The sequence below is a fragment of the Austrofundulus limnaeus genome, unplaced genomic scaffold (genome assembly GCF_001266775.1).
Source record: "Austrofundulus limnaeus strain Quisiro unplaced genomic scaffold, Austrofundulus_limnaeus-1.0 Scaffold944, whole genome shotgun sequence".
NCBI lineage: Eukaryota > Metazoa > Chordata > Actinopteri > Cyprinodontiformes > Rivulidae > Austrofundulus > Austrofundulus limnaeus.
In genome coordinates this window covers 52,476-80,110 of record NW_013953346.1, presented here as the reverse complement: position 1 = coordinate 80,110, position 27,635 = coordinate 52,476, and the positions used below count along the sequence as shown (strand labels likewise).

Genomic DNA, 27,635 nt, shown 5'->3' with positions numbered 1-27,635 from the left:
ACAACAACCGTGCAGAGGTAAAAGTGTAATAATGTTTTTACCTGAGAGGAATTTGTCTGTAGCGTTAGCAAAATATCTCACGAACCAGTAGATAGATTATAACAAAACGTAACAAAAAGAAAATTCAATATGCCACATGTAAGCAATCTTAGTAAACACAAAGAATAAATGGAGGATTTTACAGCTGTTGAGCTAACATTTGGAGTGGTAGAGCCACTCGGCACAGACTGTGATCACTGTGCAAAGTCTGGTTTTAAAACTGACGACAAATACTGTCAGCAAATACATATCTTGAAAAACAGCATGGGTTTACTTTTCAAAAAGTAAACACTGGATGGACATCAACAACTGATTAACCTTTGAGGTCAGAATTCAAGATGGTAGCCACAGTCAACTGATCTTAGACAACACATCATCAAACACTATGCTACACACATTTTGCTTTGAACTTTAACATTAGCTGTAGGTGTCGACCATTGTCCACAGTATCTCACAAAACACTAAGCAAGTAGTAATGAAACTTCCCAAAACTAATAACAGTGTAGTAAAGCTGATTAACTTTTAGAGTCAGCCCAATTCTAGATGACCATTACATGGTTTTCAGAAAACTGGAAACTCAGTTTTACAAAGATGTTGCAATTACCGCCGCTGCCTACGTGGTGTTATTAAACCGGTATCAATGCCCGGTGATAACCCCGCTCGGTCCGTCGCTGTGATGCAGTGCGGCGGCGGCGGCAGCTGCGCGCGGTCATTACGCANGAGCTATAAACGGATCAGCGTCTCGCCTCAGCTTCTCCGGTCCTGCAGCCACCCTGACACCCGCCAGCTCTCAGGTACGACGCCCGACATAACATTCTTCAATGAGGGGATGGATTCGTTTTAGCTCCCTTTAGAAAATCTTTACTCAACATCATTTTTATTTATTTATTTTAAGGAAATCAGATGCAGGAGGCACGCGTGGTGGTCGCTATTAAATGCGTATCCTGATAACAAAACATGGCGGAGGAGGGTCGACATTCCCCTTACATCCTCCGAACACTGGTTTTGCGGGGAAGGGCTGTGCTATTTTTAAACGGCTTGGTCCTCTTTTGTTTCATGCAGCGCACTGCGGCAGCTGTGACGTTTATTTCTGAGAGATTGAGTTCAGCATCCTGGATGAATGGCTCTCCTGTCCTGGGACTGGGCTCACCTGAAAACATGTCTGACCAAAGCATTTTATACATGCGTTGCAACAGGAGCTGTTCCATAACATTCATGTTAAATGCTCAACAAATATAAGCCATTATAATTACCTAACTTTGCAGGGCTTGAATCTTATTGTTAAGGTTAATCACCATAAGAGCACTCTTGTGTTAATAATGTCTGCTGTGCATTAACCTGCATGCAAAGCACTGCAGTGTCAGAGAAATGGCTGCTCCACTGTCAAGAGAGTTGGACAAAATGGTGGATTCTGGTTCACAGTGAAGCTGCACTGTGTCTGAGCTGAGATGTCTGCATGAACCGAGGACAGGAGAGACAACTGGTTTCGAAAGTGAAGAGCAGGGGTAGGTTAAAGAGTAGGAGAGGCAGAGAGACAACACTGTGTGTATGTGGGGCCACTGATATTTGTTATCATTAGACACAGCAGCACCAACAAACACTGGCCCAATAAGACCTCTCATTATTATAAACCCAAAGAAATCTGAGATGCCATAAACAGCTATTGTTTTGTCCATGAAACATTTAGCAGCTCATGCAAAACATTTTACTGTCAGTAAATATCTGTTGCGTAGAAGCTTTCTTTTTCCTGCTTTGCCAACCATCTGTGTACTGTCCTGACTGTAACCTAACCCCAGCTTCAGTGGACATTCTCGTGACTTCACCCCTGGTCGAGTCATCATGGGAAAGGAGAAACTCCACATCAATATCGTTGTGATCGGTCACGTGGACTCTGGCAAGTCCACCACCACGGGCCACCTCATTTACAAGTGTGGCGGCATTGACAAGAGGACCATCGAGAAGTTTGAGAAGGAAGCTGCTGAGGTATGAACATGGAGATAATTTTTTTTTTTTACTTACATATTTAAAAGACATCACTACACAAAGGAATGAAATATACTTTGTTACAAGTCAATTGTCTTAAATTATTATTATTATCTCTTTCCAGATGGGAAAAGGGTCCTTTAAGTATGCCTGGGTCCTGGATAAGCTGAAGGCAGAGAGGGAGCGTGGCATTACCATTGACATTTCACTGTGGAAGTTTGAAACGAGCAAGTACTATGTGACCATCATAGACGCTCCAGGCCACAGGGATTTCATCAAGAACATGATCACTGGGACCTCCCAGGTTAGTAACAGAAGGAGGCATAGCGACTCGATGTGCATTAGTAGCTATAGTCTGTGCTTAGCTTTATTGTGCCTGTACTTTGAGATAGTTTCATCCCTAAAATAACAATCCTCAAAAGCTGCTTCTAAACTATTTATGTTCATCTTTTACATTCTTAGGCTGACTGTGCTGTCCTCATTGTGGCAGCAGGAGTAGGAGAATTTGAGGCAGGCATTTCCAAGAATGGACAAACCCGTGAGCACGCCCTGTTGGCGTACACTCTTGGAGTAAAGCAGCTCATTGTGGGCATCAACAAGATGGACTCAACTGAGCCAAACTACAGCCAGAAACGCTATGAAGAAATTGTGAAGGAAGTGAGCACCTATATCAAAAAGATTGGTTACAATCCGGACACTGTTGCCTTCGTGCCCATTTCAGGCTGGAATGGAGACAACATGCTTGAGCCCAGCCCAAATGTAAGTAGAACGCACACAGGACAGCAACGCTAACATTACAAGAGTCAGTAGATGAGCAAGCTGAGCATTTGTATACTGCTTTGTTTGCCTCATGCTAGGTCTGGGCAGCCCCGGCTTAAATAACCAGCAGCACCAAAACAGCATGTTTCTAATTACTAAAATTTCAGGGTATTCCAACTGATCACAAGCTACTATTTTACTGTTTATGAATTCAAATCAACCTGTAAAATGGGAACACAAAATGATGCAACTATTGGACGATATACTGCAAGCCAGTGATACTGATTATCTGAGCTTACAACTTTTCCATTAACAATCATTTTATTTTATGAAATATTTTGTGTTATATTGTTTTCTATTTGCAGATGACATGGTTTAAAGGGTGGAATATCAACAGGAAGGAGGGCAAAGCATCTGGGACCACACTTCTGGAAGCTTTAGATGCCATTCAGCCTCCAACCCGCCCAACAGACAAACCTCTACGTCTTCCCTTGCAGGATGTCTACAAGATTGGAGGCATGTAGTGTCTGATAAATTGTGCAGATAAAATTCAGTGTACTGTTAGTTAACAAAATAGTGTAATTGTGACCTTCCGAAACATTAAACATCTGGTTTCATTTCAAAGCAGCAAATTCAGCAATTCAGTGCAGAAGTACTTTGATCTTCATTTTAATGTTCATTGTATATCGACACCTTCTTCCTCAGGTATTGGAACTGTGCCTGTTGGCCGTGTAGAAACAGGCCTGCTGAAGCCTGGCATGGTTGTGACATTTGCCCCTGTAAATGTGACCACTGAGGTGAAGTCTGTGGAGATGCATCACGAGGCACTGACAGAAGCTCTCCCAGGTGACAATGTGGGCTTCAATGTTAAGAATGTGTCCGTAAAGGACATTCGTCGTGGCAACGTAGCTGGTGATAGCAAAAACGACCCTCCGCAGGAAGCAGCTAACTTCACAGCTCAGGTAAACACTTCAAAAAGATCTATTAACAAAGATGAAAAGTGCCTAAGCTTGTTTTCTTATTTTGGAACTATTTATAGTAACACATTATTTAAATGAAGTCTAAAAGTAATTTTTACTTCTTGCGAGGAGCTATTTTTAGTTTTTCTCAAAAAGGCAAAAATCATAACTACACCTCTAAATGGGAAATGGTTGTTTTTTTGTTTTTTATTTAACGGGCCATTCATTTTGCTTCTTAGGTGATCATCCTTAATCACCCAGGCCAGATCAATGCTGGTTATGCTCCGGTTCTAGACTGCCACACTGCTCACATTGCCTGCAAGTTTGCAGAGCTCAAGGAAAAAATTGATCGCCGCTCTGGCAAAAAGCTGGAGGACAACCCCAAATCTCTCAAGTCTGGAGATGCTGCTATTGTAGATATGATTCCTGGGAAGCCGATGTGTGTTGAGAGCTTCTCTGAGTACCCTCCATTGGGTAAGTTTAAGGGTAAAGAATTGGTGGATTTTCAGCAGCCTTTCCAACTCATGTTTGACTCCAGAGAAATATTGACGACACTGTTGAGTTGTGCTAGGCAGAGTTCTTTTTTTTACTTTTTTTCACAGGTCGTTTTGCTGTACGTGACATGCGTCAGACAGTGGCTGTTGGTGTGATAAAAGGCGTGGAGAAGAAAGTCTCTACAACTGGTAAAATCACCAAGTCTGCTCAGAAGGCCCAGAGGAACAAATGAATGTTGTGCTGCTCTGCCGACCACAAGGTCTACCAAGGCAGGACCCCGCTCATTCGACTCCATCGTACGATTGGCCGCTTCAACTTAATAATTAAAGACTGGTTGTTCATCACAATGCATCGCAAAAGCATTCGAAGGAAAGAAAAATGGTAGAGCTTCATTTCCTGTTGTGGCACCCCTGACTTCATTTCAAAGGTTAGACTACGTATACGTATTAAAAGGATTCTTAGTGTGGACTGTTGATTTGGTTCATGGCAATACATTTTATCGTGAGAAACTGAACATAGAGAGTTATAATGTAACTTATCAACCTAGCTGTCTGGAGTGCTCGTTCTGCTGTTTTTACATGTCCTGCTTGTAGTGTTTGTTTGCAACTACATGGTGCTCTACACAAGTCAATGACAATAGTTACAACTATCTAGTTAAAGCTGATCTCTAAGTAGTGTATTAATGGAACATGTGTTGTATTTAAGCTTTAATACCATTAAATTAAAAAAGGTCTAAATTTGTCCTTGGGGGCATGGATTAGACTGATTCTGAAAGCACTTTGACATTTTGCTAACTTTGCACTTGAAATGAAGCGTAAATTGACAAAAGCAACTGCACCTTATTGTAAGACGGCATGAGCCTCTTTGCAACATTAAACATTTTCAACCAATTTAATTTGTTATCTGACAATATTGTGTGTGACAGGTCTCTAACTTTAAAGTGTGTCTGGCAAATCAAAATCCTTACAAGGTCAACTTTTATCCACTAGATGTAGCTATTTGTTAAGAAATAAAATAACCATATGTTTTTTTTCTTCTTAGTTATTGTATGTATGGAGCAGCACAAAACCTGTTAGTCTGCTAACTCATCTAATCCCCAAGGACATGCAAATGTCTTCATGCAGAATAGTTTAAGGCCAGTCAGCCAAACATGGTGTGGGCGTGTAACAGGAAGTACATTTTGAGTATATTTCGGCACTTCAGTTTCATTTCAGTCATTTCATCATGGGTGGCAGAGGAAAACCACGGAGGGCAAAGAGTCCTAATTTAAACCTGAAAGAATTTAATCCAGAATCTCCAGTGAGTTTGAGTCCTACAACCTTCGAAGAAGAGGAGCAGAATGAAACCACAAAAAGACCAAAGAAGAGAGACCAGCAACAACGAAAACAACCCGAAGAGAAGCCGTGTGCACCAAAAGCTGTAAGAGGAAGGACCACAAAACATTCTACAGAGGAGGCTAACAAGCAGCAAGATGTGCCAGCAGACAGCACAAAAACAAAGACGTATTCTGCCAGGAAAAATTCTAAGGAAACGACCCCAGGGGATGCTGCACACACACAGCTGAAGCCAGAGACACCCAAGGATATCATAAAGGCCCCTCTAAAAATCTCTAAAGTCAAAGCCCCTAATGGTAAGGCCGAAGACTTAAATACAGAGGTCCAACCTGTACAGAAAATAAAGACAGAGCCGAGTACAGCAGCAACAACAAAGTCGGCTGCTGCAAACACGACAAGAGATAAAACGTTTGCTAACAAAGCTGCATGTGGGAGGACTGAAGCACAGCCAGATGGTTCTGAGGAATTTCTAACAGGCAGGGCTGAGGACAAGGAAAAAGTTTACAGGATGATTCTGGGTAAACTGAAGATTAAGAAGGTGGATAGATCTAAAGCAGCTCATGTCATAAATGATTTTATAAAACAGCTAATCGAATATTTGAAAAAAAGTGAAAGTTTCAAGGAAGTCGAACAACTACGTACAGGAAGTTACTATGAAAACCTAAAAGTAAGTCTATTTTATTTCCTCAATATATTAAGTGTACACATGGTTCATATTATTCTATTAATTGAAGTTTATTACACGATCTTATTTATCTGTATACAGATTTCTAATCCAGACGAGTTTGACGTCATGCTGCCCATCCCGGTTGCTCGAGTTCAGATTGACCCTTTTGGAACTAATGGAGCCTTTTATAGTGTGCAATTAAAACGTGGTCCGGAGCCATTGCTGAAATTCCAAAAGAACATTTTATCCAGCTATGAAATGCTCAAAGACTTCAGAGAGGAAGTGAAGACATTTGCTAAAAAACAGTCAGGTCAGTGACACGGTTAAGACCTTGATTGTGTGCAATGCATTCATCATGACAATCCGTGTAACATTCCTAATGTAAAAGTTCTGGAATGTAAACTCATAAATATTGCAATACTCGTTCAGCTGTTAACACTGCATTAGCATGGCAATTTTATTAAAAACGATTATGCTTGTAAATATAGAATATAATAATAATCAGTTTAAACTGATTTTTCTTTATTATTTCAGAATGGAAGCTGACAAGAAAGAAACCAGGCTGCCCTGCAGTGACTCTGACTACAGAAATAGAGTCAACTACCATTTCCCTAGATGTTGTCCTCTGTCTTGAAGTTAGGTCAAGCTGGCCACAATTCACCAAAGATGGTTTTAAAATTGAGAGGTGGCTTGGAAAAAAAGTAAGGCAGGATCACAAATGGAAGCCATTTTATCTTGTCCCAAAATATGAAGGCAAAGGAAACGTAGAAAAGGATGGTGTCCTTGCCAAAGGTAAGCATTATTTACTTGAATTTCAAAACTTTAGGAAAACTAAACAGAAAAAAGTCACTGATGATGAAGAAATAAATAAACTAACAATATTTGGTTTCGTTTTCCACTGAAATGAAAAAAAAAAGGAAAATTAAACAGAAATTTGCCTTTGTTCAATGAAAAATAAATAAATAAATAAATAACAGGACTATGGTATATGCTTAATTGATAGATATTGAATGAAGAAAAACAATAATTCACTTAATGTGGTTTAGTCATAAACTGTACACATAATTTTTAGTCACGCTGTATGATTTCAGAAGTTACAGCACTAAGCAAGTCACATTTCTTGAGTTAGTCAATGTTTTTCAATTTCTCAAACATCTTTGCTAATACACAGTTTGTCTTCTAAACCTTACAGAAGCTTGGAGGGTTTCCTTTTCTCACATTGAGAAGGACATAATGAAAAATCATGGATCGGAAAAGACATGCTGTGAAAAAGGCGGAGCAAGTTGCTGCAGGTAAGAGTTTATTAAATACAGAAAATACAGCTCACAAGGCAACATACTGTAGTATTTGAATACAATACTAACAGATAAATTTCACAAACTAACACTATGGCATAGTATTGATGTTGATTAAATTAAATGTTTAAACCATCTCATAAATAGTACTAATCCTATGAAGTGAATAAAGCTATAACAGACAAGGTGAAAACCAACACAAAGAAAGGGGTCAGAGCTGATTCTTGATGCAATCCCACCAGCACCTTGAACCTATCCATCACTCATACACTACACTGTTCTGCTGTCCTCCTACATGCTCTGTACCTAGTTAATATACTTCTCTGATACAGTTTCTCCCTCAGCACCCCGTCATATTTTTTTAAGTCCTAAAGACACAATGAAGTTCTTTCTGACCCTCTATACTTAATCAGCATTCCTAAAGAAAGACGGCGTCTTTGGTGGTCTTTAACATGAAACCATACTGCTGCTAGTTGTCTAGCTTGGTGAACTCTCTCAAATCTTCATTTTGTAGCTCATCAAATTAATTTACCTGTAGTTGACAACTCTGTACATCACCTTTGTTTTAAAAAAGATAGGCCCCAGCACACTTCTCCATCCCTTAGTCATATTCTCACTGTCAATAAATGCTATTCAATAATTTAGTCAAAAAACCCAATGCCATCTCTGAGACATTTCCAAACCTCCACTGGTATGTCATCAGAAGAGGAATATAAAGTCCTTAAAAACTAAGTAAAAGTAAAAATACCTTAACAGAAAATTACTTTCATAAAAATGAATTTTACTGATAAGAAAACCACTTCCCTAAAATCATAAAACTGCTCACAATAATGGGGAAAGTAGAAGTACTTTTACACACACTCAAAGAAATGAAGTGTTGAATTTACTTAACCAAACTGGTCCCACAAAACTGAGTTGAGTAAATTGATCGATTTTAAGAAAATATGTAAATCGCTTTACATTTGCTTAACTCGGTTCAGTGGACATAACACTTTAATTTTTAGAGTCCCTAAACAACTCTTTTTATGATGATTTCTGGTCATATTTAAATTTGTTACGTATAACTAGGTGTTAAGTTTTAAAGTGAAGAAGTAAAAGTATAATTTTTATGTTTTGAATGTAATGAAATAAAAAAAAAGGTTATGATTAAAAAAATACTTGGCAAAATCACAAATCCTCCAAAAAATTACTTAAGTGCTGTAATGAAGTATATGTGCTTAGTTCCTATACACCTCCGGTCATTAGGTCCAACATCCTTCCCCTTCTTCATCACTTTTAACTTCCTCACTAACCTTTTCCACTTCCAGTTTCTGACTTCTATTCTTTCCTTTCGCTCACTAGCTCCCCAAAGTACTCCTATCTTCCCATCACACTCTAAAAAGAGAAAAAAAATTTGTGAAACAAATGTTAAAAATCTGACCAAAATAAAAATAAATGACAAGAAATCTAGTAAATTTTTTAGCAACGAGAAAAAAATACATTAATTGAGTATTCAATTTAAATTTGGTTGGAATTACCTTTTTTATTACTGTACATATTTTTATAATGTATTATTTCTGCTTAATATAGTCATTACAATTATTATTCCCAGTATAGTTAATTTATCTGATACTCCTTAATTGCCATTTTTTTGCTTTTTACAAACAGGAAAGACTGTTTAAAACTTCTCAAACATCTTCTACACCTGTGTAAAGAGAAAAACTCAGACTTGGACAAGTTCTGCTCGTACCATGTGAAGACTACACTCTTCCACGCCTGCTGCTCCAGAACTAAAGACAACGAATGGAAGGCCTCAGATCTGAGTCGCTGCTTTGAGACTCTCCTGCAGGACTTTGAAGGTTACTTAAGAAATGGTGAACTTAGCAACTTTTTCATCCCTAGTCAGAACCTGCTCTCTGACATTGCAAAGAGTGAGTGTATAACTTTAGCGGACTGTATCAAGGAACAACGCGAAATGGGGTTTCCTGTTTTTAAACAAGATCTTGGAATTTCACCTTAGGTGCTGGGTTAGAGTTGCTTTTATTCTGACCACATGTGAAATGTCCTTTAAGTGAAGGATGAGGAACTAAACCCAATATTATTTCAATGAAAAGAAACAACTGTCTTATGATTCTTATGATGCTTAATTTTGTTGTTTTGGCAGCTACAATTAAAAAAAAAATTGGCAATTGTTGCCTAAACATTTCCTATTTCTATATTTAATTCAAATATAAAACTGGACTTGAACACATCTATAAGTAAACCTTATCTGATGCTGAGGTAGTGGGCATCCACAGGGGTCCAGATTACACAGAAAACGAGTCCAGCCTGTTAGACCGATGGGTTCGTTTTGAAATGATCAGTCCTTTGATTCTGTTCCTTTTTCTGTGGATGAAGCTCTTAAAGCTCTCCTCTCACTGGACACTAAAAAAATTGCAAATCCAAATATTTTACAAATATAGTTTCTGAAAATTTCAGCTGACGTCATTGCAAAAACCTTTAACAAGCATTTTTCATTTGGCTCTCACTCAAAATGTCATCTCAAAAGCTTAGAAATCTCTGTGTACTCTGTTAAAAGGAGGGGACCTTACCTTGACAGTTAGACTTATTTCCAGTTTTTATTTGTTTTGTCAAATTTTCTTGAAGGGTTAGCAAGTAAAGATTTTTTTGAGAAATAACATTATTTCTTTGTAAAAATAAAGAAAAAATATCACAGCATCTTTAAAAATGGTTAATGATGAAATTGAACCAATGGACAAGAAAGAATATCAACTTTTTTTTCTATCTTTTAAAGCCAACAAAGAGCAGCCATTGCTCAACAATACGGAGATCAGCAGAGCAAACATAGGCTAGCTTAAAAATGACCTCTCTGAGGTCTCAGTGTGTTAAGTATGAAGGTATTTTGTCTAATGTATTACATGTCATGGGTCCCCCCAAGGTTTTACTTTGAGGCCACTTTTATTTACTGTTTATGTTAAGAATTTAGGTTTGAGTGGTTCAAACTTTACTTTGTTTATACTGATAAGGTCATTTACTGCCAAGACTCTACCCTCAATCTCCATTTTTTGCAGGCTGATTTGATATGGTAGTTCTGCTTGAGAAGAATGCTATAAAAACTGAAATAAAGGCATTAAAATTGTAACCCTGCACTTTGAAATGATGCAGTAAAAGCATTTAGGTGTTTTATTTTATGGACTTTTAATTTTCAGACCTCATCCTGAAAACCTCTAAGAAGCAGAAGCTAAGTTTTTTTTTCAGTATCAAATATTGTTTATCCATTAGTGACAGTAAATAAACTGAGGCTACGTTCCTTCCTCTGCTACATTATGGCGATCTGCTGTGCATGCACACCCCAGCTCAATGCTTGCAACGATGGGACATTGTTTACTACTTTTGTGCTTTGAAGTTTGTTACAGGCTGCAGAAAATTGTGTAGCAAGTCTTGTACCCTATGCCAGAACTTGGTAGCCTTCCCTGGCTAAAGACAGACTAACACATTGGTACATTTTTATTTATGTCCCCACTTTTAGTCCATTTCCTTTTAACCTTTGTTAATACATATAACTTTTGCTGTTTTTATCTAGCATTTTGCTGTTTTTATCTAGTATTTTGCTGTTTTTATCTAGCATTTTGCTTGGTGCTGCTGTGTTCAGACTTGGGACTCTGTTGAAAAAAGTATTTTGTGATCTCAATGAGAGTTACCTGATTGAATAAATAAAAAAAATACATGAAAAAAAAAGATGTAGTGTTGCATGTTTCATTCTTGGATCATACAACTAATAAGATATTTATGCCAAAAGATATTTACACAGGGTGAGATGTTCTTTTAGAGTTAGAATTTATTAATCCAATTTCACTCAAATCAAACAATTACCACAAGATATTCAGTCCAACAGAAATCAGAACTTAACATTTGTCTAATCCACAAAAGCAGATTTAAAATAGCATTTAAATGTTTTAAAATCGTGGTAATTATGTGTTAAGGTAAACAAATAACAGAAAAGCATGTAAAAAAGAAAAACTTTCAAACCAAAATCTAGAAATTACAAAGCACATTCAAAGAGAGGTAGTTTCAGACCATACTCCATCCTGTTGAAGAAAAAGATGTTTTGTCGCAATTATTAAACAAATATCATTTGATTGTTTTCCATTTACAGTAAGATTATCTAACTAACTATTGATGTAAAAAAATCTGTTGGCAAAATTTTCATTAACTAGAATCATATTTTGTTATGTAACCATTGCTAATTCCAAGTATGAGGATATTTTAATTTTCCCGCTTTCATTTTTATGCCAGTAGTTGTACTTCTCTTTTTTTTTTATTCTTTCATGAAATGAACTGTGAAACAAGTTGCTAAATCAGCTGAATGGGGCTTGACACGCCTTCCAGTGAATCATGACCGGTACATATTTGTTGAGTGCATTTAATATGGGTAAGGCCAGATGTAGGTGTGTGTTTGTGCTTTAAATTACACCTGTATAGTTAAATAGTCTTTAAATAACTCTTAGTGCATTGTAAGGTGCAGGTCACCTTGTGTTTTGTGTGGACTTGCATATGAGCCACTCACTAGAATCCCCAGTTTTGGTTTCGGTCTCGGCCGTCTCTCCCTCCCCACTCTCTCCTTCTTCCTCCTCCTCCTCTTCCTTCTCTTGGGTAACACATGTCTCTCTCCCTCTTGTGCTTCTCATATCTTTCTGCCATGAGCACCAACTCCTCGGGGACATCCTATTAGAGTAAAAAAAAAAAAGTTTGAAACATAAAAACTCAATAAGGCTCCTGGTAATCTTAGCTTTCATTTTGTGTGATAACTAAGGTGTTCTTGCTAACTTGTCCAGCCCGTTCCAGGATAGAAATCAGCTCTGATGCCATCCGCCAGTTGTCTCTTGTTATCAAGGTAATCGAAGCACCTGATCGTCTGTAGGAAACATGCACCAGCATCACAAATTAACACAAGAACAATAAACTTCCAAGCATATGTAAGTCTATAAAGTGATTCTTACCCTGCCCGGCCAGTGCGGCCCACACGATGGACATACTCCTCTATGTTTCGTGGGAAGTCATAGTTAAAGACGTGTGTTATGTCATGGACATCCAACCCTCGAGATGCTAGGTCCGTCGCAACCAGGATGCGAACTCGACCTGTAAAAAAATGTTAAATAAATAAAAATTGTATAAATAAACAAACACTTTGATATTTCAACTTATTTTTGGTAAAGAATCACCCATACAAAAGAAACCATAAGCTCCCAGTTTGTTTAAAAGTTATTACACACCATCTTTAAAGTCCTTCAGAGCTTCTTCACGGACACACTGTTCACGATCACCATGGAGACACTGCACAGCAATACCTTGCAGGCACATGTCACTCGACAGGTCATCAGCGCTGTTTTTTTGTTCCATTGTAAAACACAAAGCAAACAGTTAATGAAGATGGTGCTTCTGATATATGTTGGTTGGATTCCAGTATTTTTCAGGAACCACGAATTAAGAGTGGCAAGAAAAAAAAAATCTGTCCCATTTCCAAGCAGTGGTCAACTCCACACTCACATAAGTTTCTTGCCAACAAAGACGAGAACTTTATCCAGTGGCTGCATGCTTCTAATGAAGTCAAACAGATAGGACTTTTTCTCCTCTTCGTGAACAATCAACAGAGTCTGCAGCACTGTGTTAACTGCCTGACACACAAAGACGCACACGAAACATGGAAATGAGTTTCACAATCACACTGTGCTTCGTTATTCCAGAAATTGGGCATATTTTACAATTAAACGTGTATTTACAAGGAACCAGAATTCATTCTCATTTAAAAAATATGACTTGTCAAAGTATTCGATTGTTCTTACAGCCAAGTCCAGGGTGCCTACATAAACCATCATAGGATTCTTCAGGTAGGATTTGGCCAGTCTTCTTACACCTGTGGGCCAGGTGGCACTGACACATGGGTTCAAAACAAAAATGTAAGATTTAATTTTTTGCTAAGTTTGTAAAAACAAACAAACAAACAAATAAATAAATAAATAAATGCTGCAAAAAACTAGAATGCAGAACAATCACTGTAATTTATTATCAATTATAACTTTTGGAGATCCTCTTATAAAAAATTTAAACAAAGCTGAGTCCTATCTTGAGTGTAGATCAGGTTTTTGTTTTACAGATGTGAACATTTCCCTATTTCAACCTTGAATTAAAAACCTCCATGGGGCTATTTCAGACAGACAGGACACCACATTGTTCTTGTGACTTATACAATATACAATATATACAATAAGTACCTGTAGCTTTCAGATCAATCATGTGATAAAACTTAAACGTTTTACCTGGTCATGACAGTTTGTCGATCTGGACGGACGTCCAAAAGAATCTTCAGAATCTGGGGTTCAAAGCCCATGTCAAGCATACGGTCCGCCTCGTCCAGCACCTTTTCCCAACAATAAAAACCATTTCACACAAAGGGCAGCTTTATTTCTATTAGTGTAGACACTTAAGAACTGTAAACATGCAAGATTTAGGTGTTTAAGACAATTTTTCCAGAGTGTGACAGTGTGATTTCCATTAAGCTTTTTAAAATGCACAAACATGAAAAACTATGAAATGGAAACCTCTGCATTATCTAACCTTCATTTAACTAGACAAACTGCATTAAGATCACAGATCTATTTTGCAATGGAGGTCTGGGCCTGAAAGCAACCCATTGTACATGTTTTTGGTCTGTGGGGGAAACTGGAGAAAACCAACGAAAGAACAAGGAGAACATACAAGCTCCACACAGAAAGACCCCAGATCCGATCCGGGGATCAAACCCAGGACCTTCTTGGTGTGAGGTATCAGTGACAACTACTAACCAATCGTGCTGTCTGGTTAAATAAAGGTTAATTACTAAATAAATAATCTATGTACCATCCAAACTTGCCTTAAAAAAATAAAAATAATAAAAACACAAAATCTCACCACGTAGGTGATTGAGCGAAGATTGATGAGCTCATTCATCTGTAAATCATTGAGTCGTCCCGGTGTAGCAATCACGATGTCCACACCGCTCTGCACCACATTAATCTGGCCTCTCCTATCACCGCCACCATAGATACAGACGCTGATGGAAGAGGGAGAGAGAAACATTTGATCAAAAGTACCTTAATTAGGATTTTAAAAGATAGAGAATTTCAAAAATCCAGTTTAGGTGCTCATGTTTACCTTTTGTAGCCCTTGTACTGGTACTTGCTGCACTCAGCTTCAATCTGCAGTGCAAGTTCTCTGGTAGGGGTCAGCACCAACATGCCTGGACCATTTCGCTCAGCTCTGGGTCTGTTAGTACACAAAGGACAAAAAATACACAACCATGTTGTGATGCTCACATTTAAAATGAACAATTTGGCTGTTTGTAGAGAGGAACACAAATACTTGAAAAATAAAAAATAAATCTTGTACTCACAAAGGCTGTCCATCCATGTGGATGAAGCCTGGTAGCAAATAGGCCAGAGTTTTCCCTGTTCCTGTCTGAGCAATTGCTATAAGGTCCTCTCCACTGAGTAACACTGGCCATGCCTGAGACTGCGAAGGTAAAAGAAACACACACATAGCAGCTGCATAAGATTTCACCATGTTTAAATACAAGCTTTAAAAAAATACTTTTCTTATAATTAAAATTTTCTTAGATAAAACAGTAATTTATAACAAAATTCAGGCCAAAGAATAACAGCAAGCATCTGATGCCTACTGATATGAAATTTAAAGTTCTGAAATATAAAAACCATCACTATGAAATGAATCATTGCTCTTTAAAATAAGAGTCATTTTTATTTTTAGGATTTAGCTTTAAGTTTCTGCTTTTATTTGTTACATCAACCAACTCAAAACTGGGATTTGGACATATTTAGATCAATCCATTTTTATTGACAGGCACATTTGTATATAAAAACAAACAAAAAACATTTTATCTAGTGACATTCCAAAACCATTACTTCACAGTTTCTCTTGATGAAACATCAAAGTAAAAAAAAAAAATTCAAGTGAATGAAGGGTTTCATTCAACAGCTAAGCAGGTAGTAAGTATGTAGATATAAAAACCTTCTTACTGTCAAGTTGGATTATTTAGAATTGGTTGTGCAGCTATTCGAAAGTACACAATAGATATTATCTTAGCAAACCCTACCAAGCCTATTACAGTTAAATGAAAGTGAGAGACGATAATTACGCACTTCCATTTCCAGAAACGGTAAGCTTGTTTGAAATTCTGCATCAACATAAATCTGCTGAGCAACACCTGTGAATTTGTATGCACATAGAAACGTTTGCTTTTACCAATTTAAAATTTACATGATAGGCTCAAAAAATATTTCACCAAAGAGGGGAGACCATTGGTGAAAATGGATAAGAATCTCTGATTATAGCAATGACAAAAACTTAATGATGTTACTCTGAGCTGTCTGTCCCCAGGCTCAGTTTGGGGACAGTGGTTTATTCCCAGTATCTGAGCTTTTACTGCAAAATCCAAGTCATAGTTGATCAATTGCCTACAAAATATGTTTATTGAAAAATATTTAAATATTAGAGCATGACAAACCAATTTTAACAATAAAAAGGATGTAAATTCAGCAACATCAACAAAATTGTGCAATATTTCAATGAAGGTTTGCTTGTTTGTCTTTGTGTCTATGGTATATAATGATGTGATTGTGATGCTGTATTTCTGAGTGTTTTATGTGCTGCAGAACAGGAACCTGCTGTAAAACAGCAATTATGCTGAGTCAGGCTTGATTTTTAGTAATCTTTTCCTGTTYAATCAATAAAGCAAATCAAATCAAGGGAAGTGATAAATCATTTATTGGGATTCACCAGAATGGCAATCATTTACCATAAACTGGGTTCTACTTCCTCTCGAAAAGTTGCATTGTCTTAAAAAAGTTATTTTACGCAACTCTCAATGTCTTTCAGTTTCATTTCAGTTTTTTTGGAAAATATAAATACAGACTTTAAAAAAACTAAATAAAAAAACTTTACATTAAGGAAGCTAATATGTGGGTATTTCCAAATTGTTGTAACTCGTGGGGCTCGCCCATTTCAACATGTAAGTTGTAAAGACAGGTATTTTTTCACATCTAACCAAAGATATGAAAAAATAATAAACGCATTTTTAATTGCTTGGAAGAGAGTTTATACTAGTTTTATCTATGATTGTACCTTTAGATATTTCTTCAAGTATTTGTTTCTTGTTAAATAAATCATTTCAACAACAAAAGCAGCAGTATTTATTAATCCAATGAGGAGGAATTTCCCATCTTTAAAATTTTATTACGTGCTGTGCGTTATCAGTGTGATGTATGGCTACAAAAGCAGACAGTGTCACAGGTTCAACTGCCCAGTTGAGTTTTTCTGCATGGATTATGAATGTTCTCCCTGTGCATGCTTTCTCCATGTTCTTTTAATTTAATCAGTCTAAAGCATGCATACTCAAAGTTGTGCATGAATGATTGTCTTGTTTCTCTCTGTGATGTGTTAGTGCGATGTCCAGAGTGAACCCTAACCTTGGTTTAATTATCGCCGGTGAAAGGTAGCAGCTCCTCACAACACACAAAACAAAACAAAAACACAAGCAGGTAAACAAAATAGGAAGGAAAAAAGGGGATCATACCTGAATGGGGGTTGGTTTGACAAAACCAACACGTTCAATATTTTCCATGATCTCTGGATACATTTCAAAAGCCTCCAGAAATGTGCGGCAAGGTTTGGGAATGGGTCGTTTTGTGTCTGCCTCTTTCAAATCATCCACAAAAATATTGTTGTTCTCCTTCCTATGGAGAAAAAAAATACAAGACAAATAAAAGAATTATGTTAAAAAAACAGATGCCTGAGAACGGCTTCCATAATTGTTGACTGCTCCACAGACCCCATCAAGTATTTCAGGTAGTTTTTATCATTTGAATAAAAACTTTCATTTTTCATGCTTTCTAAAGTTCAGTAATTTACAAGTGCAGAATATAAACAGTTTAAACACTGAGCACCTGTTATTCAGAGTGGCTTTCTTTGAAATAGAAGAAAACTTGTAGCCAATTCTTTCTGATTTGCTAACAACTATTTGGGTCTTTCAAAGACTTAACAGTAACACTGTGTAACAGGTGGCACCACAAGGTGTCGCAACCTCCTTAGTCTAAGCTCCTATAAAGAGGAAGCTAGCGGCACTGTGGAGAAGTGTCAATTTCCTGCAGGTGTGTGACCATGTGTGTTTGGGCCCACACGTTCCATTGTTCAGCGATTGTGGTAGGTGTTAACCTCCTATTTATGTTCTCGTGAGACGAGCGGGGGAGTTTTTAAGTTTCTGTTCTCTGCCCGGGAAGGCTCAGTGTGTGTGAGCGCGGGACACAAAATGGTCGCCGAAAAAAAGAGTTTGACAAAGAAAATAAACGTCGTGTTTATTTGGACTTTACATGGTAGCAGAGGATGGTTACCAATTACAGAGTTCCGCCAAAGTTTGATGAAGCCAGACCATAAGAGTGCTGGAAAAATGAGGTTAACATCTGGACGCGTTACAGTCTTGGAAAAGAAGAAACGGGCCCTCGCTGTGGCTCGAAGGAAGAGCCAGAGAGATTGCACTGGAGATATCTACGGACTTGAACAAAGATAATGGTATAGAAACCTTGTTTAACAAACTGGATACGATATTTTTAAGAAAAGAAAAGGACCAAGCTTATGAAGCATACTCCCATTTTTACGCCAGCTCTATAGACAATACTATGTTTATGGCAGACATCATCATAGATTTTGAACGTTATAATCGTATAAAGAAATATAACATGACCCTGTGCTAGCATTTAAACTCTTGGATGCTGTTTGTCTCGATGAACAAAGCAGGCAGCTTGCTCTCACAGCATGCACAGACTTAACATTTGCCTCCATGAAGTCAGGATTGAAGCGGATTTTCAGAAAAATAACTGCTGGAACAGGAAACGGCACAGAGACTCAGGATGCTGTTTATTTTTCGGAGCAAAAACCAATGGGCAGATTCAGATAAAGCAACGGCTCATCAAAAGGCGGACAGCGGCAGCAGGGCAAAAATCCCCTCGACAAATATGGTAAGCGAACAAAATGCGCTATTTGTAAGAGCACATACCATTGGGCCAAAGACTGTCTGCATAAAAGAAATGAAGTAAAGTTGACACAGGATGAAAATATGTAACATCACTTTATTTACAAAGACTAAGACAGATTCAGAGATATTTCTAACTGAGTCATTGGGATCAGCTGTCATTGATACTGCCTGCACTCGTACTATATGTGGTGAAAAGTGGCTCGAAAGTTACATAAAAGACCTAAGCAAGAGTCAAATTGCCAAACTGTTGCAAACAGACTTCAAGTTGCAGACCTTTCAGATTTGGAGATGGTTAGGTGGTACACTCCAACAGAAGAATAAAAATTTCTGCTAAGATTGGGAAAACAAGGTGCAACATTGAACTGAAGTGGTGTCTGCTGACATTCCTTTACTGCTGAGTAAAATGTCTCTGAAGAGAGCTGGAACTGTTTTAGACATGCAGAATGACAAAAAAAATATCTCGTCTTTTTTGTTATTTTGTTGGTTTTGTTTGTTTGTTATTTTGTTTTTTTATGTATTTATTTATGCATTGTTATAAACATGTATACTAATTGAATTTTGAACTATTTGGACTGTTACTGTTCTGTTTATGTTCTAATAAAAATATTTAAAAAAATAAAATAAAAAAAGACATGCAGAATGACAAAGTTGTCATGTTCGAACAGCAAAACCCTCTTGAACTCACCAGTTCAGGACATTACTGTGTGGATATAAGAGATGAAGATGCAAAAGTGAGTGATAATGAAAATTAAATCCTCGTCACAGCAGATGTCTGCAAGAGAGAAACGCAAAGTGCTCCTGAAACTTCACAGTTTGGACATGCCTCAGCAGACCGGCTGCAGAGACTCATCCAAAGCTCTGGAAATTCTGATAAAGACTGTCCAGTGATTTTGCAGGAAATCATTCGTGACTGTGAGATATGTCAGAGATATAACAGGACAAAGTCAAAACCTGCTGTTGGTTTGCCTTTGGCTTCAGAGTACAATGAGACGGTGGCAATGGATCTAAACGAGTTGGAATCTGGAATCTGGTACCTGCACATCATCGACCACTTCACACGCTTCAGCGCTGGAAACATCGTGAGGACCAAGAAACCCTCTGAGATTGTCAACTCCTTCATTCATTCATGGATAAGTGTTCATGGAGCCCCTAAGCAGATTTACACTTACAACAGTGGAGAGTTCAACCATGAAGACGTTAAGAGACATGGCAGAAAAGTTGAATATTGAGACTAAGACCACAGCGGACTACAGCCCCTGGAGTAATGGACTATTGGAGAGACACAACATGACATTAATAGAAATCCTTCTGAAGGTGAAAAAGGAAAATGGGTGTAGCTGGGAAACTGCTCTGGACTGGGTTCTCGTGGCCAAAAATAGTATGATCAGTGTACATGGTTATAGTCCACACCAGCTTGTGTGTGGTCACAGTCCTAATCTTCCTTCTGTTTTGGTTGATAAACCACCTGCTCTAGAGGACACTTCTATGAGTACTAGAGTGGGTCAACATCTAGCAGTATTACATGCTTCCAGAAAAGCTTTCACAGAGGTGGAATACTCAGACAGAATCAAAAGAGCTTTACGAAAACAGCTAAGACCTACAGATGAAAATATGAGACAGGAGACAAAGTGTACTATAAGAGAACAGATAGTACAGAGTGGAAGGGTCCTGGTGAAGTTATTGGTCAAGATGGAGTTGTAGTTTTTGTAAGACATGGTGGAATTCTTGTTCGAGTACATCAGTCCAGGCTAAACAAAGTAAATGTAAATAAGTAAGTAAGTAAAAGCTTATTTATATAGCGCCTTTCACAGAAAAGGATTTCACAAGGTACTGTACAGGATGAGAATGAAACAGTCCGGTCTAATCTTCCTGAGAAGGCCAAAGAAAGTGAAAATATGGTTCATACTGATGTGTCAGGAAGCTCAGATGATGAAATGAGTGTAAATGGAGAAGAACAAATCACTGACAGTACAAAAACAGAGGACAGAAATGTCACACGACTGAGACACATAATGAAACAGAGAGTGAGGCAAATACTACTACTACTAAGGGTCCCATAGAGGTAAAACTAAAAACAGGTCAGACAGTGACATTTACAGACAGAGATCATGGCACCAGATACACTGTCAGAGTTTTAGGCAGAGCAGGAAAAGCAAAAGGGCAATACAAAAACTGGTACAGTGTACAGAATATTGAACTTGATGGTAATGAAGGACAAAAACAAGCAGTGGACATGTCACAGGTTGAAAATCTTCATTCTGAGCCTGAAAATAGAAATGATGAAGATGTACCAGTACTCATTGTAAAAGATGTTTCTTTTGATACCGTTAAACAGCAAGAAATTGAAAACTGGAAAAATAATGATGTATATGAAGAGGTCATGGACAAAGGTCAAAAATGTATTTCGACTAGGTGGGTCTGTACATTAAAAGAAACTTCAGAAGGAATCATTCCCAAAGCCCGTCTTGTGGCAAGAGGTTTTTGAAGAAGTCAATATTAACGAGTTACAGAAAGGCTACCTACACACTGCAGGTCTTAATGCTCAGTTCCGATTTTTTGAAAAAATCCGATCTTTTTGTGTGAACATTCACATTACATTTTAAATGTGACCTGCATCAGACCCCTGTGTGAACGTAACACAGCACTGATGTGACACGCATGCGCAGTAAAAGACGTGAAGTCTCATCAGCCGGCTTGTTTGTTTACAGAGCTAGCATGGATGCTACATTTTGCACATRYAATCMGAAYTTGTTGTTTAATCAGAGKCGATTAAATAATTATCTGACKTGCTTCTTTAGTTCAGTGTTTARATCTGAABCTGCCTCTGACCGGGATGCTCCAGTGAAGCTTTTTTTTTTTTTTGAACGAAACTACGAGCTGGAAAAAAGTATCGACCGAGTATCGAACTTCAGGATCGATACTCTCCGTGACCAGGCTGGACATGTTATTATCAAACTATCTACGTGGAAAATGAAAAGTAAAAAGATGAAGCAACTGGACTTGTGTTTTGGAGCTGTAAACACATGGAGCTACAGATTTAAACAGCGAGACCTGAGGTTAGTGTCTAATCGAACCTTCACCCCCTCCTCACTGATGAAAAAGTCAGATGAATGTGACATGAGCGTTCACACTGCAGTCACTTTGAAAACATCAGATATGTATCCGATTTAAAACCACATACTGAAACGGCCTGGGTCGGATTTGAAAAAATCGGATTTATCTCGTTCAGACTGTCATAAAAAAATCGGATATGAGTCAGATGGGTCAAAAAAATCGGATTTGGGTCAGATTTGCCTGCAGTGTGAACGTAGCCAAGGATTCCCCTACATGTGCGTCAGAGTCACTCAGACTTCTGCTAGCAGTGATTTGTCAAAATAAGTGGAAAGTTCATTCTATGGATATAAAATCTGATTTTCTACAGGGTGTGGAATTTCCAAGACATTTTTATTCGTCCTCCACTTGAAGTGGGTGTAGGGAATGTTCTATGGAAACAAAAAAAATGTGTATATGGACTTGCAGATGCTTCCATCTACTGGTACAACAGTGTAAAATAACTCATGCTCAACACTGGAGGTGTTATGTCAAAAGTTGATCCTGGAGTGTTTTACTGGCAGAATAATGAGTCTTAAGTGACAGGAGTACTGGTGTGTCATGTGGACGATTTTCTGTAGGCAGAATCAGAGCACTTTGTAACAAAAGTTATCCCTGCACTTAAGCCAGTTTTTCTCGTTGGCCGTGAAGAACATGGAAGGTTTTCCTATGTGGGAATGGACATTACCACCGTAGGTGATGTAGTACAGGTGCATCAACAGAATTACATTGACAATCTCTTCCTCTCATATGTTTCACAGATAATCATTCTTTATTTGATGCACTTAAATCCACAAAACAGGTCACTGAAAAGAGACTCAGCTTAGAAATAAGCAGCATTAAAGAACTTTTACAAGCAACAACCATAAAAGAAGTGCACTGGTCAGTAGTAAAGTCACAACTTGCTGATGGCACTTCTCTTCTGCTTCTAAAGGCACTGGAAGGTGTATGGGTTTTGTGGTACTATGTGCATCATTTTATACATGCTTATTTACAATTGCTTCTTGTTTGTATTAATATAAATATGTTCACAAAAATCTGAAATGTTATGGTATTCAGATATTTTTTGACTATTTTTGTAACCAGAGTGTATCCCCCAGTTTAAATTTTTTTTTTATTTAAAGAGAGAGAGAGAGAGATTGTTAAGCTCCTAGTTATGTTATCGCAAGACGAGCGAGGGAGTTTTTAAGTTTGTGTTCTCTGCCCGGGAAGGCTCTCTGTGCGTTATGGTTGGGCAAAATTGGCAAAAAAAAAAAAAAAATTAATCACGATTAACTGTGGTATTTATCTGATAACAATTAATTTGACGATTAATCCCCTGGAGTCCCTGGACCACTGCATACCCTAGTCAAATGACAAATTTAGTGGGAAAGATTTGCTCTTTGTAAAAATCTGTCCCAAATTGTGTCAAAATTACAGACTTCAGGCTTTACAGCAATTTTTAAATTGTGTTGATAGATAAACTACAAAACTTTTTCTTTTTAACGTTTGTCATATTTGAAGTGGAGAGGAGCACCGAGCGGACTAATGGTGGCATTAATCACATTAATCGTCAATTGCCAAAAAGTAATCAATTAATGTTTTTCTGACGATTAATTGCACACGATACGATCATGCCCAACCCTACCGTGTGTGAGCGCGGGACACAAAATGGTGGCGGAATTAAGAGTTTGGCAAAGATAATAAATGTCGTGTTTATTTGGACTTTAGAACTTCCTCATGTAATTATTCCATAACACTGTTAATCTTAAACATCTGAGACCCAATCCTGCTTCAAGTGTTACCTTGGGTGTATTGCATGTAGTATTTCTGCAGTAAACAGAGTCTGCTATATAAGTTCGCAGTGAACATTGCTAGTGTTAAGTTTTGCGGGTTCGTCTGCCTGAGTGGTGTTAAAATTGAGTCGGCGGTTGTTGAACTGACAGCAGATGGATGAGGTTAATGGGAGATACCCCTGTTTATGTGTCAAATATTGACTTTATTTTTTGCAGTTGATTATTCTTCTGCTCCACTCAAGTCATAACAACTGTCCACTAGCACATGCTTTACTTTAAAATATATACCTAATGCCGTAAAGCATTTTGAAGTTATCTCTAATGGTTGGAGAGCAGTGTCGAATGACACCAAAAAACATTTCTCTTTGGGCAAGTGCCAGTTGTCGAGGAGCATTGGATGAAAGGTAAAGCCCCTGAGGTTATGAAAATTGTACAGATTTGCTGTTCTAACAACTTAATAGTATTTGATTAACAATGAAAAATGAAAACCCATCTACCATAAAATTGTGATGAAATTACCTCCATTCACAGACTTCTTCAGGTGTGAGCATGGACACACTTGCTGCCTCAGTGTAAAAGTTCTTCTTCATAGGTGGAAGGTCTGAGAAAAGTTGCAAATAGGCTCTAAGTGCAGGGTCCAAGTTACGAATGAGACAACCATACAAATAAATATCAGGTATTACATTACAAGAAGCCTGCAGCGATGTAAACTAACTGTACCCTTCTATAAACTAAAGGCTGCACTGAATCAGAATTAACCAGAATTGGTTAATTTACTATCACCTTTAATGATCCAACAGCAAGCCATATTGACCAAATGTTAGAGAATCAGCACTTTCACCTTTCCATTTGAGCTCCTCATACATTTTCTTGTTCTCCCGGATGGCATTCCAGTCTATGGATGTACGGGCTGGAGTAACTTTTGAAGCCTCTAGCTCTGCATTAGACCAAACAGAACCACTGCTTGTTCCTTGGTCTGCTCTGCTTCTGAACCCATCAGTGTACCGTCCTCGACCTGGACCTCAGGGGAAAAAAAATCTCACTTAAAAAAAAGTTTTAACTACAAACAGCAATACAAAATAACTTTTTTTTAAATCAACAAGCGAGAAACACTTTACATTCACATAGATTTATATATACTTTGAATAGATTTTGATATATACAGGTTCATGCAGGTTTCCGTAAGTTAAATTTAAGACTTTTTAAAGACCTTTTAAGACGATTATGACTGACATTTAAGACCAAACAAACACATTAACAGAAACATTCAAATGGTCCCAGAAAATTTAATATGGAAACCTTTAATTGTTATCAATTTAGTTATTAAAGAATATTTAAATTTTAATTCAAAAACACCAACTTATTTTAATGAAACGGTCATATCTATGAGAGCTTCATATTGACTCCTGTGGACGGCTTCCAACAGAGTGCAAAAATCACTGATATCAGCAAAGTCTCATTGAAAACACACTTTCCCATGCTTAAACAATGAGTAGTGGACATGACTAAACTTTTTGTTGTTTTTTTTTTTGGGGGGGGCGGGGTGAACAAGCTGCTGTATGCGGGGGGTTGTAGTGACAAAGAGGTCAAAAACATGGAAGCAAACTGTGCCGTTTTTTGCCTGCAGTTATCCCAGGATTTGTAGTTTAACATGTACAATGATCGGCAGCAAACTTAGCACTTCATGAAGACAGATCACGTCAACCTCTGATTACAGCTCTTTACTCCATGCAGCCAAAACTTCTCAGGAATGATGAAAAGTAAAAACCAAGGAGCAGGCTACAGAGCATCTGTCTCAGGTTCTGTTGCACATTCAGGCTCTGGGTTTTTCTGTAAATTTTCAGAAAAGCTTATTGACTCTGAGTCAGCAGTTTTCTTTCCTCGGGTTAGAAATATGCTCCCTGTCGGGCAGAGCGCGTCTCTCAGAAAACAGAGCAGCTGCGTTTCACCGCTGCCTCACTCAGTTTCAACTGGGACGCAAACTGTGTTTTCAGACCATTCTGCAACTGTTGGGCATGATGGCTTCCATGATCGCAGTAGTTCCACTCGGGCTGCTAAAAATGTGCCAGTTTCAGCGCTGGTCCCGCTCTCACCGGCTGTGTGCATTACGTCACCGCCACAGAAAGCTAACGATAACTGCCTCATGCATGAAGGCTCTCAGTCCTTGGAGGGAACCCGGCCTGCTGTGCCGAGGCTCACAGATAGGGAGAGTGTCCTTTCACAAAGTGGTATCCACAGACACCTCCCAGGTGAGGTGGGGGGCTCTGTGCGATGGTGCAGCAGTGAGGGGGGTTTGGACTCTGAAGCAGTCCAGACTCCACATAAACTGCCTGGAATTGTTAGCGGTTCTGTTAGCACTGAAACAATTTTGTCCAGTTCTGCAGAACCAATATGTTCTGATCAGAACATGGTACAACACATGGTGGCGCCGCTGCACAGCTGGGCTTGGTGAAGAGCAGTTACCGAACTGAGGAGTGACTGTGATGGCGACAGTATATATATGTGCAGGCGGAGCCTGACGTGTCGTCATCACGTCACCTGCCTAAAGGCGTGATTAGATGTGGCTTCAGCCAGAGCTGTGTGAAGCTGACACCCCACCCACGTCAAAAAATCCATAAAATAGTCAGAATCGTTAGTGCTCCGTTTGTGCAGGTTTGTGCCGTTAAAAGTGTTGTTTGTGCAGTTTTGGTTTCCGAGATATTAAATATTATATATTTTGGTCATCTACAGTTCACCATCACCCCATATCGCTCCAAAAACAAACCAAAGTGGGCTAGGTCGTTAGTGCTCCGTTTGTGCAGGTTTGTGCAGTAAAAACTGTCGTTTGTGCAGCTTTTGTTTTCGAGATATTAGCAGTTATAATTTCGGCCGATGACGTCACCATTTCAGAGCGTGCTGGGGGGACGATGATGTCATCGCGTTCAAGTAAAAACTTGTAATATCTCAAAAACTGTAACAGCACAAACGCTCATTTCTACTGCACTAAGCTGCACAAACGAAGCACAAAAAAAGTAAACTGTTTTGGTTAATTTCGGAGGTTGCTGGGGGGATGGTGACGTCATAATGAGCTAAAGACATAATGTTTAATATCTCAAAAACTATAACAGCACAAACGCTCATTTTAACTGCACAAACCTGCACAAACGAAGCACTAACCAATCCGCTTACTWGRWTGGATTTTTTGTGTGGGTGGGGTGTCAGCTTCACACAGCTTTCAGCCAGGACACGCAGGGGCGTGGTTTCCCATACATGATGTGTTGTACCTCGTTCCTTTCCTTCAGGGAACAGTAGTTATATGCATAACATTATGTTTCCCTTCACTGCTCCTTATATGAAGCAAAGCGAAGGACAAGAGGCTGGTTTTAACCAGGCTAATACTGAGGTCACAGTTGTCTGAAATTAATTAATTAATTAATTAATTAATTAATTAAATTAATTAAGCCATAAGATGAAAAAAAAATAAAAAAAGAAAAAACTGTACAGTAGGAATGCGCGATATAAACGATATACGATAGAAACGATATAAATTTGTCCTATGATAGAGATCTGTAGTCTACCGGCCAAAGGCGCAATTCTTTTTGATGACGTAACCGGCTGGAGTCAAAACAGAGGAAGCGGGAAGCAGCGTGGCTGAGAGAGCAAATGAAGAGTGGGAAAAACTTATCCGGACCTGGTTTGGGTGTGCGAAAATGAACGCCGAACTGTTTGCATGTTTACGTGATGGCGCGTCCTCCGGTCGGATGACGACCCACCACACTGCCTGCTGCAGTAGGAGCGCGCGCCGCCGCATGTGTGAAGGGCTCGACACACAGGAGGCGACGTCGCTCGCTCTCCATTCATTTCCACACAGCGAGGAGACTGTCTCAGGTGGGACGCACAAAAATCAGTCTGGACCTCGTTTCTCCTGCGGTCATAGCATGACAACACATGGCCGAATGCGTGCGCACTCCAAAGCGCGACTATAATGATTGTCACCCTGCCGGGGCACGCACAGATTAAACACGTGGAGTGCAGAAAAAATAATCTGCAAAGTGTGTAGAAAGGAATAAATACAAGCAATTTGTTTTACCACCTTAAAACGAAGCTGGTGATTCCAAAAACAACATCCAATGGATGCAGATATCTATTACATTAAAGGTTTTGTGTGTGTGTGTGTGTGTGTGTGTGTGTGTGTGTG

The 27,635-nt window shown here is 38.6% G+C and overlaps 3 protein-coding genes across 6 annotated transcripts in view; 2 read left to right on the top strand and 1 right to left on the bottom strand.

Annotated features, from left to right (window-relative positions):
- Nucleotides 1-759: 759 nt before the first annotated feature.
- LOC106533425 (elongation factor 1-alpha, somatic form) lies at nucleotides 760-5,125 on the top strand. Its single transcript, XM_014029704.1, has 8 exons — nucleotides 760-833; nucleotides 1,836-2,022; nucleotides 2,147-2,326; nucleotides 2,485-2,781; nucleotides 3,147-3,297; nucleotides 3,487-3,743; nucleotides 3,980-4,214; nucleotides 4,343-5,125. The coding sequence occupies exons 2-8, from the start codon at nucleotides 1,879-1,881 to the stop codon at nucleotides 4,465-4,467; spliced, it is 1,389 nt and encodes a 462-aa protein (XP_013885158.1). The 5' UTR covers nucleotides 760-833; nucleotides 1,836-1,878; the 3' UTR covers nucleotides 4,468-5,125.
- A 92-nt stretch (nucleotides 5,126-5,217) lies between these two features.
- cgasa (cyclic GMP-AMP synthase a) lies at nucleotides 5,218-11,248 on the top strand. 2 transcript variants are annotated; one of them, XM_014029703.1, is made up of 5 exons: nucleotides 5,218-6,236; nucleotides 6,336-6,546; nucleotides 6,771-7,028; nucleotides 7,429-7,528; nucleotides 9,179-11,248. In XM_014029703.1, exons 1-5 carry the CDS (start codon nucleotides 5,460-5,462, stop codon nucleotides 9,528-9,530), a joined length of 1,698 nt encoding a protein of 565 aa, XP_013885157.1. In that variant the 5' UTR covers nucleotides 5,218-5,459; the 3' UTR covers nucleotides 9,531-11,248. The 2 variants fall into 2 exon arrangements, with proteins under 2 accessions (XP_013885157.1, XP_013885156.1); XM_014029702.1 differs by having other exon boundaries at nucleotides 5,218-6,546.
- Nucleotides 11,249-11,330: 82 nt separating this feature from the next.
- Nucleotides 11,331-27,635, bottom strand: part of ddx43 (DEAD (Asp-Glu-Ala-Asp) box polypeptide 43) — a 19,204-nt gene continuing 2,899 nt past the window's right edge. Inside the window, exons 4-17 of one of the 3 annotated variants that reach the window (XM_014029699.1) lie at nucleotides 24,300-24,479; nucleotides 23,978-24,059; nucleotides 17,139-17,298; nucleotides 14,940-15,058; nucleotides 14,702-14,812; nucleotides 14,459-14,600; nucleotides 13,828-13,928; nucleotides 13,354-13,441; nucleotides 13,058-13,185; nucleotides 12,784-12,893; nucleotides 12,511-12,649; nucleotides 12,338-12,425; nucleotides 12,041-12,235; nucleotides 11,331-11,598 (exon numbers count right to left, since the gene is read on the bottom strand). In XM_014029699.1, the coding sequence (XP_013885153.1) occupies nucleotides 12,077-12,235; nucleotides 12,338-12,425; nucleotides 12,511-12,649; nucleotides 12,784-12,893; nucleotides 13,058-13,185; nucleotides 13,354-13,441; nucleotides 13,828-13,928; nucleotides 14,459-14,600; nucleotides 14,702-14,812; nucleotides 14,940-15,058; nucleotides 17,139-17,298; nucleotides 23,978-24,059; nucleotides 24,300-24,479 (1,607 nt within the window). In that variant the 3' untranslated portion in view covers nucleotides 11,331-11,598; nucleotides 12,041-12,076. The remainder of the gene's footprint in view (nucleotides 11,599-12,040; nucleotides 12,236-12,337; nucleotides 12,426-12,510; nucleotides 12,650-12,783; nucleotides 12,894-13,057; nucleotides 13,186-13,353; nucleotides 13,442-13,827; nucleotides 13,929-14,458; nucleotides 14,601-14,701; nucleotides 14,813-14,939; nucleotides 15,059-17,138; nucleotides 17,299-23,977; nucleotides 24,060-24,299; nucleotides 24,480-27,635) is intronic. The other 2 variants (XM_014029698.1, XM_014029700.1) reach the window with 2 other exon arrangements.

Bases quoted from the DNA above. Each gene is read 5' to 3' on its own strand.
- LOC106533425 (XM_014029704.1), top strand. From the start codon at position 1,879: ATGGGAAAGGAGAAACTCCACATCAATATCGTTGTGATCGGTCACGTG. The intron at 2,782-3,146 runs GTAAGTAGAACG...TTCTATTTGCAG, and splicing joins TGCTTGAGCCCAGCCCAAAT to ATGACATGGTTTAAAGGGTG. The intron at 3,298-3,486 runs GCATGTAGTGTC...CTTCTTCCTCAG, and splicing joins GGATGTCTACAAGATTGGAG to GTATTGGAACTGTGCCTGTT.
- cgasa (XM_014029702.1), top strand. From the start codon at position 5,460: ATGGGTGGCAGAGGAAAACCACGGAGGGCAAAGAGTCCTAATTTAAAC. The intron at 6,547-6,770 runs GTCAGTGACACG...TTATTATTTCAG, and splicing joins ATTTGCTAAAAAACAGTCAG to AATGGAAGCTGACAAGAAAG. The intron at 7,029-7,428 runs GTAAGCATTATT...TAAACCTTACAG, and splicing joins GGATGGTGTCCTTGCCAAAG to AAGCTTGGAGGGTTTCCTTT.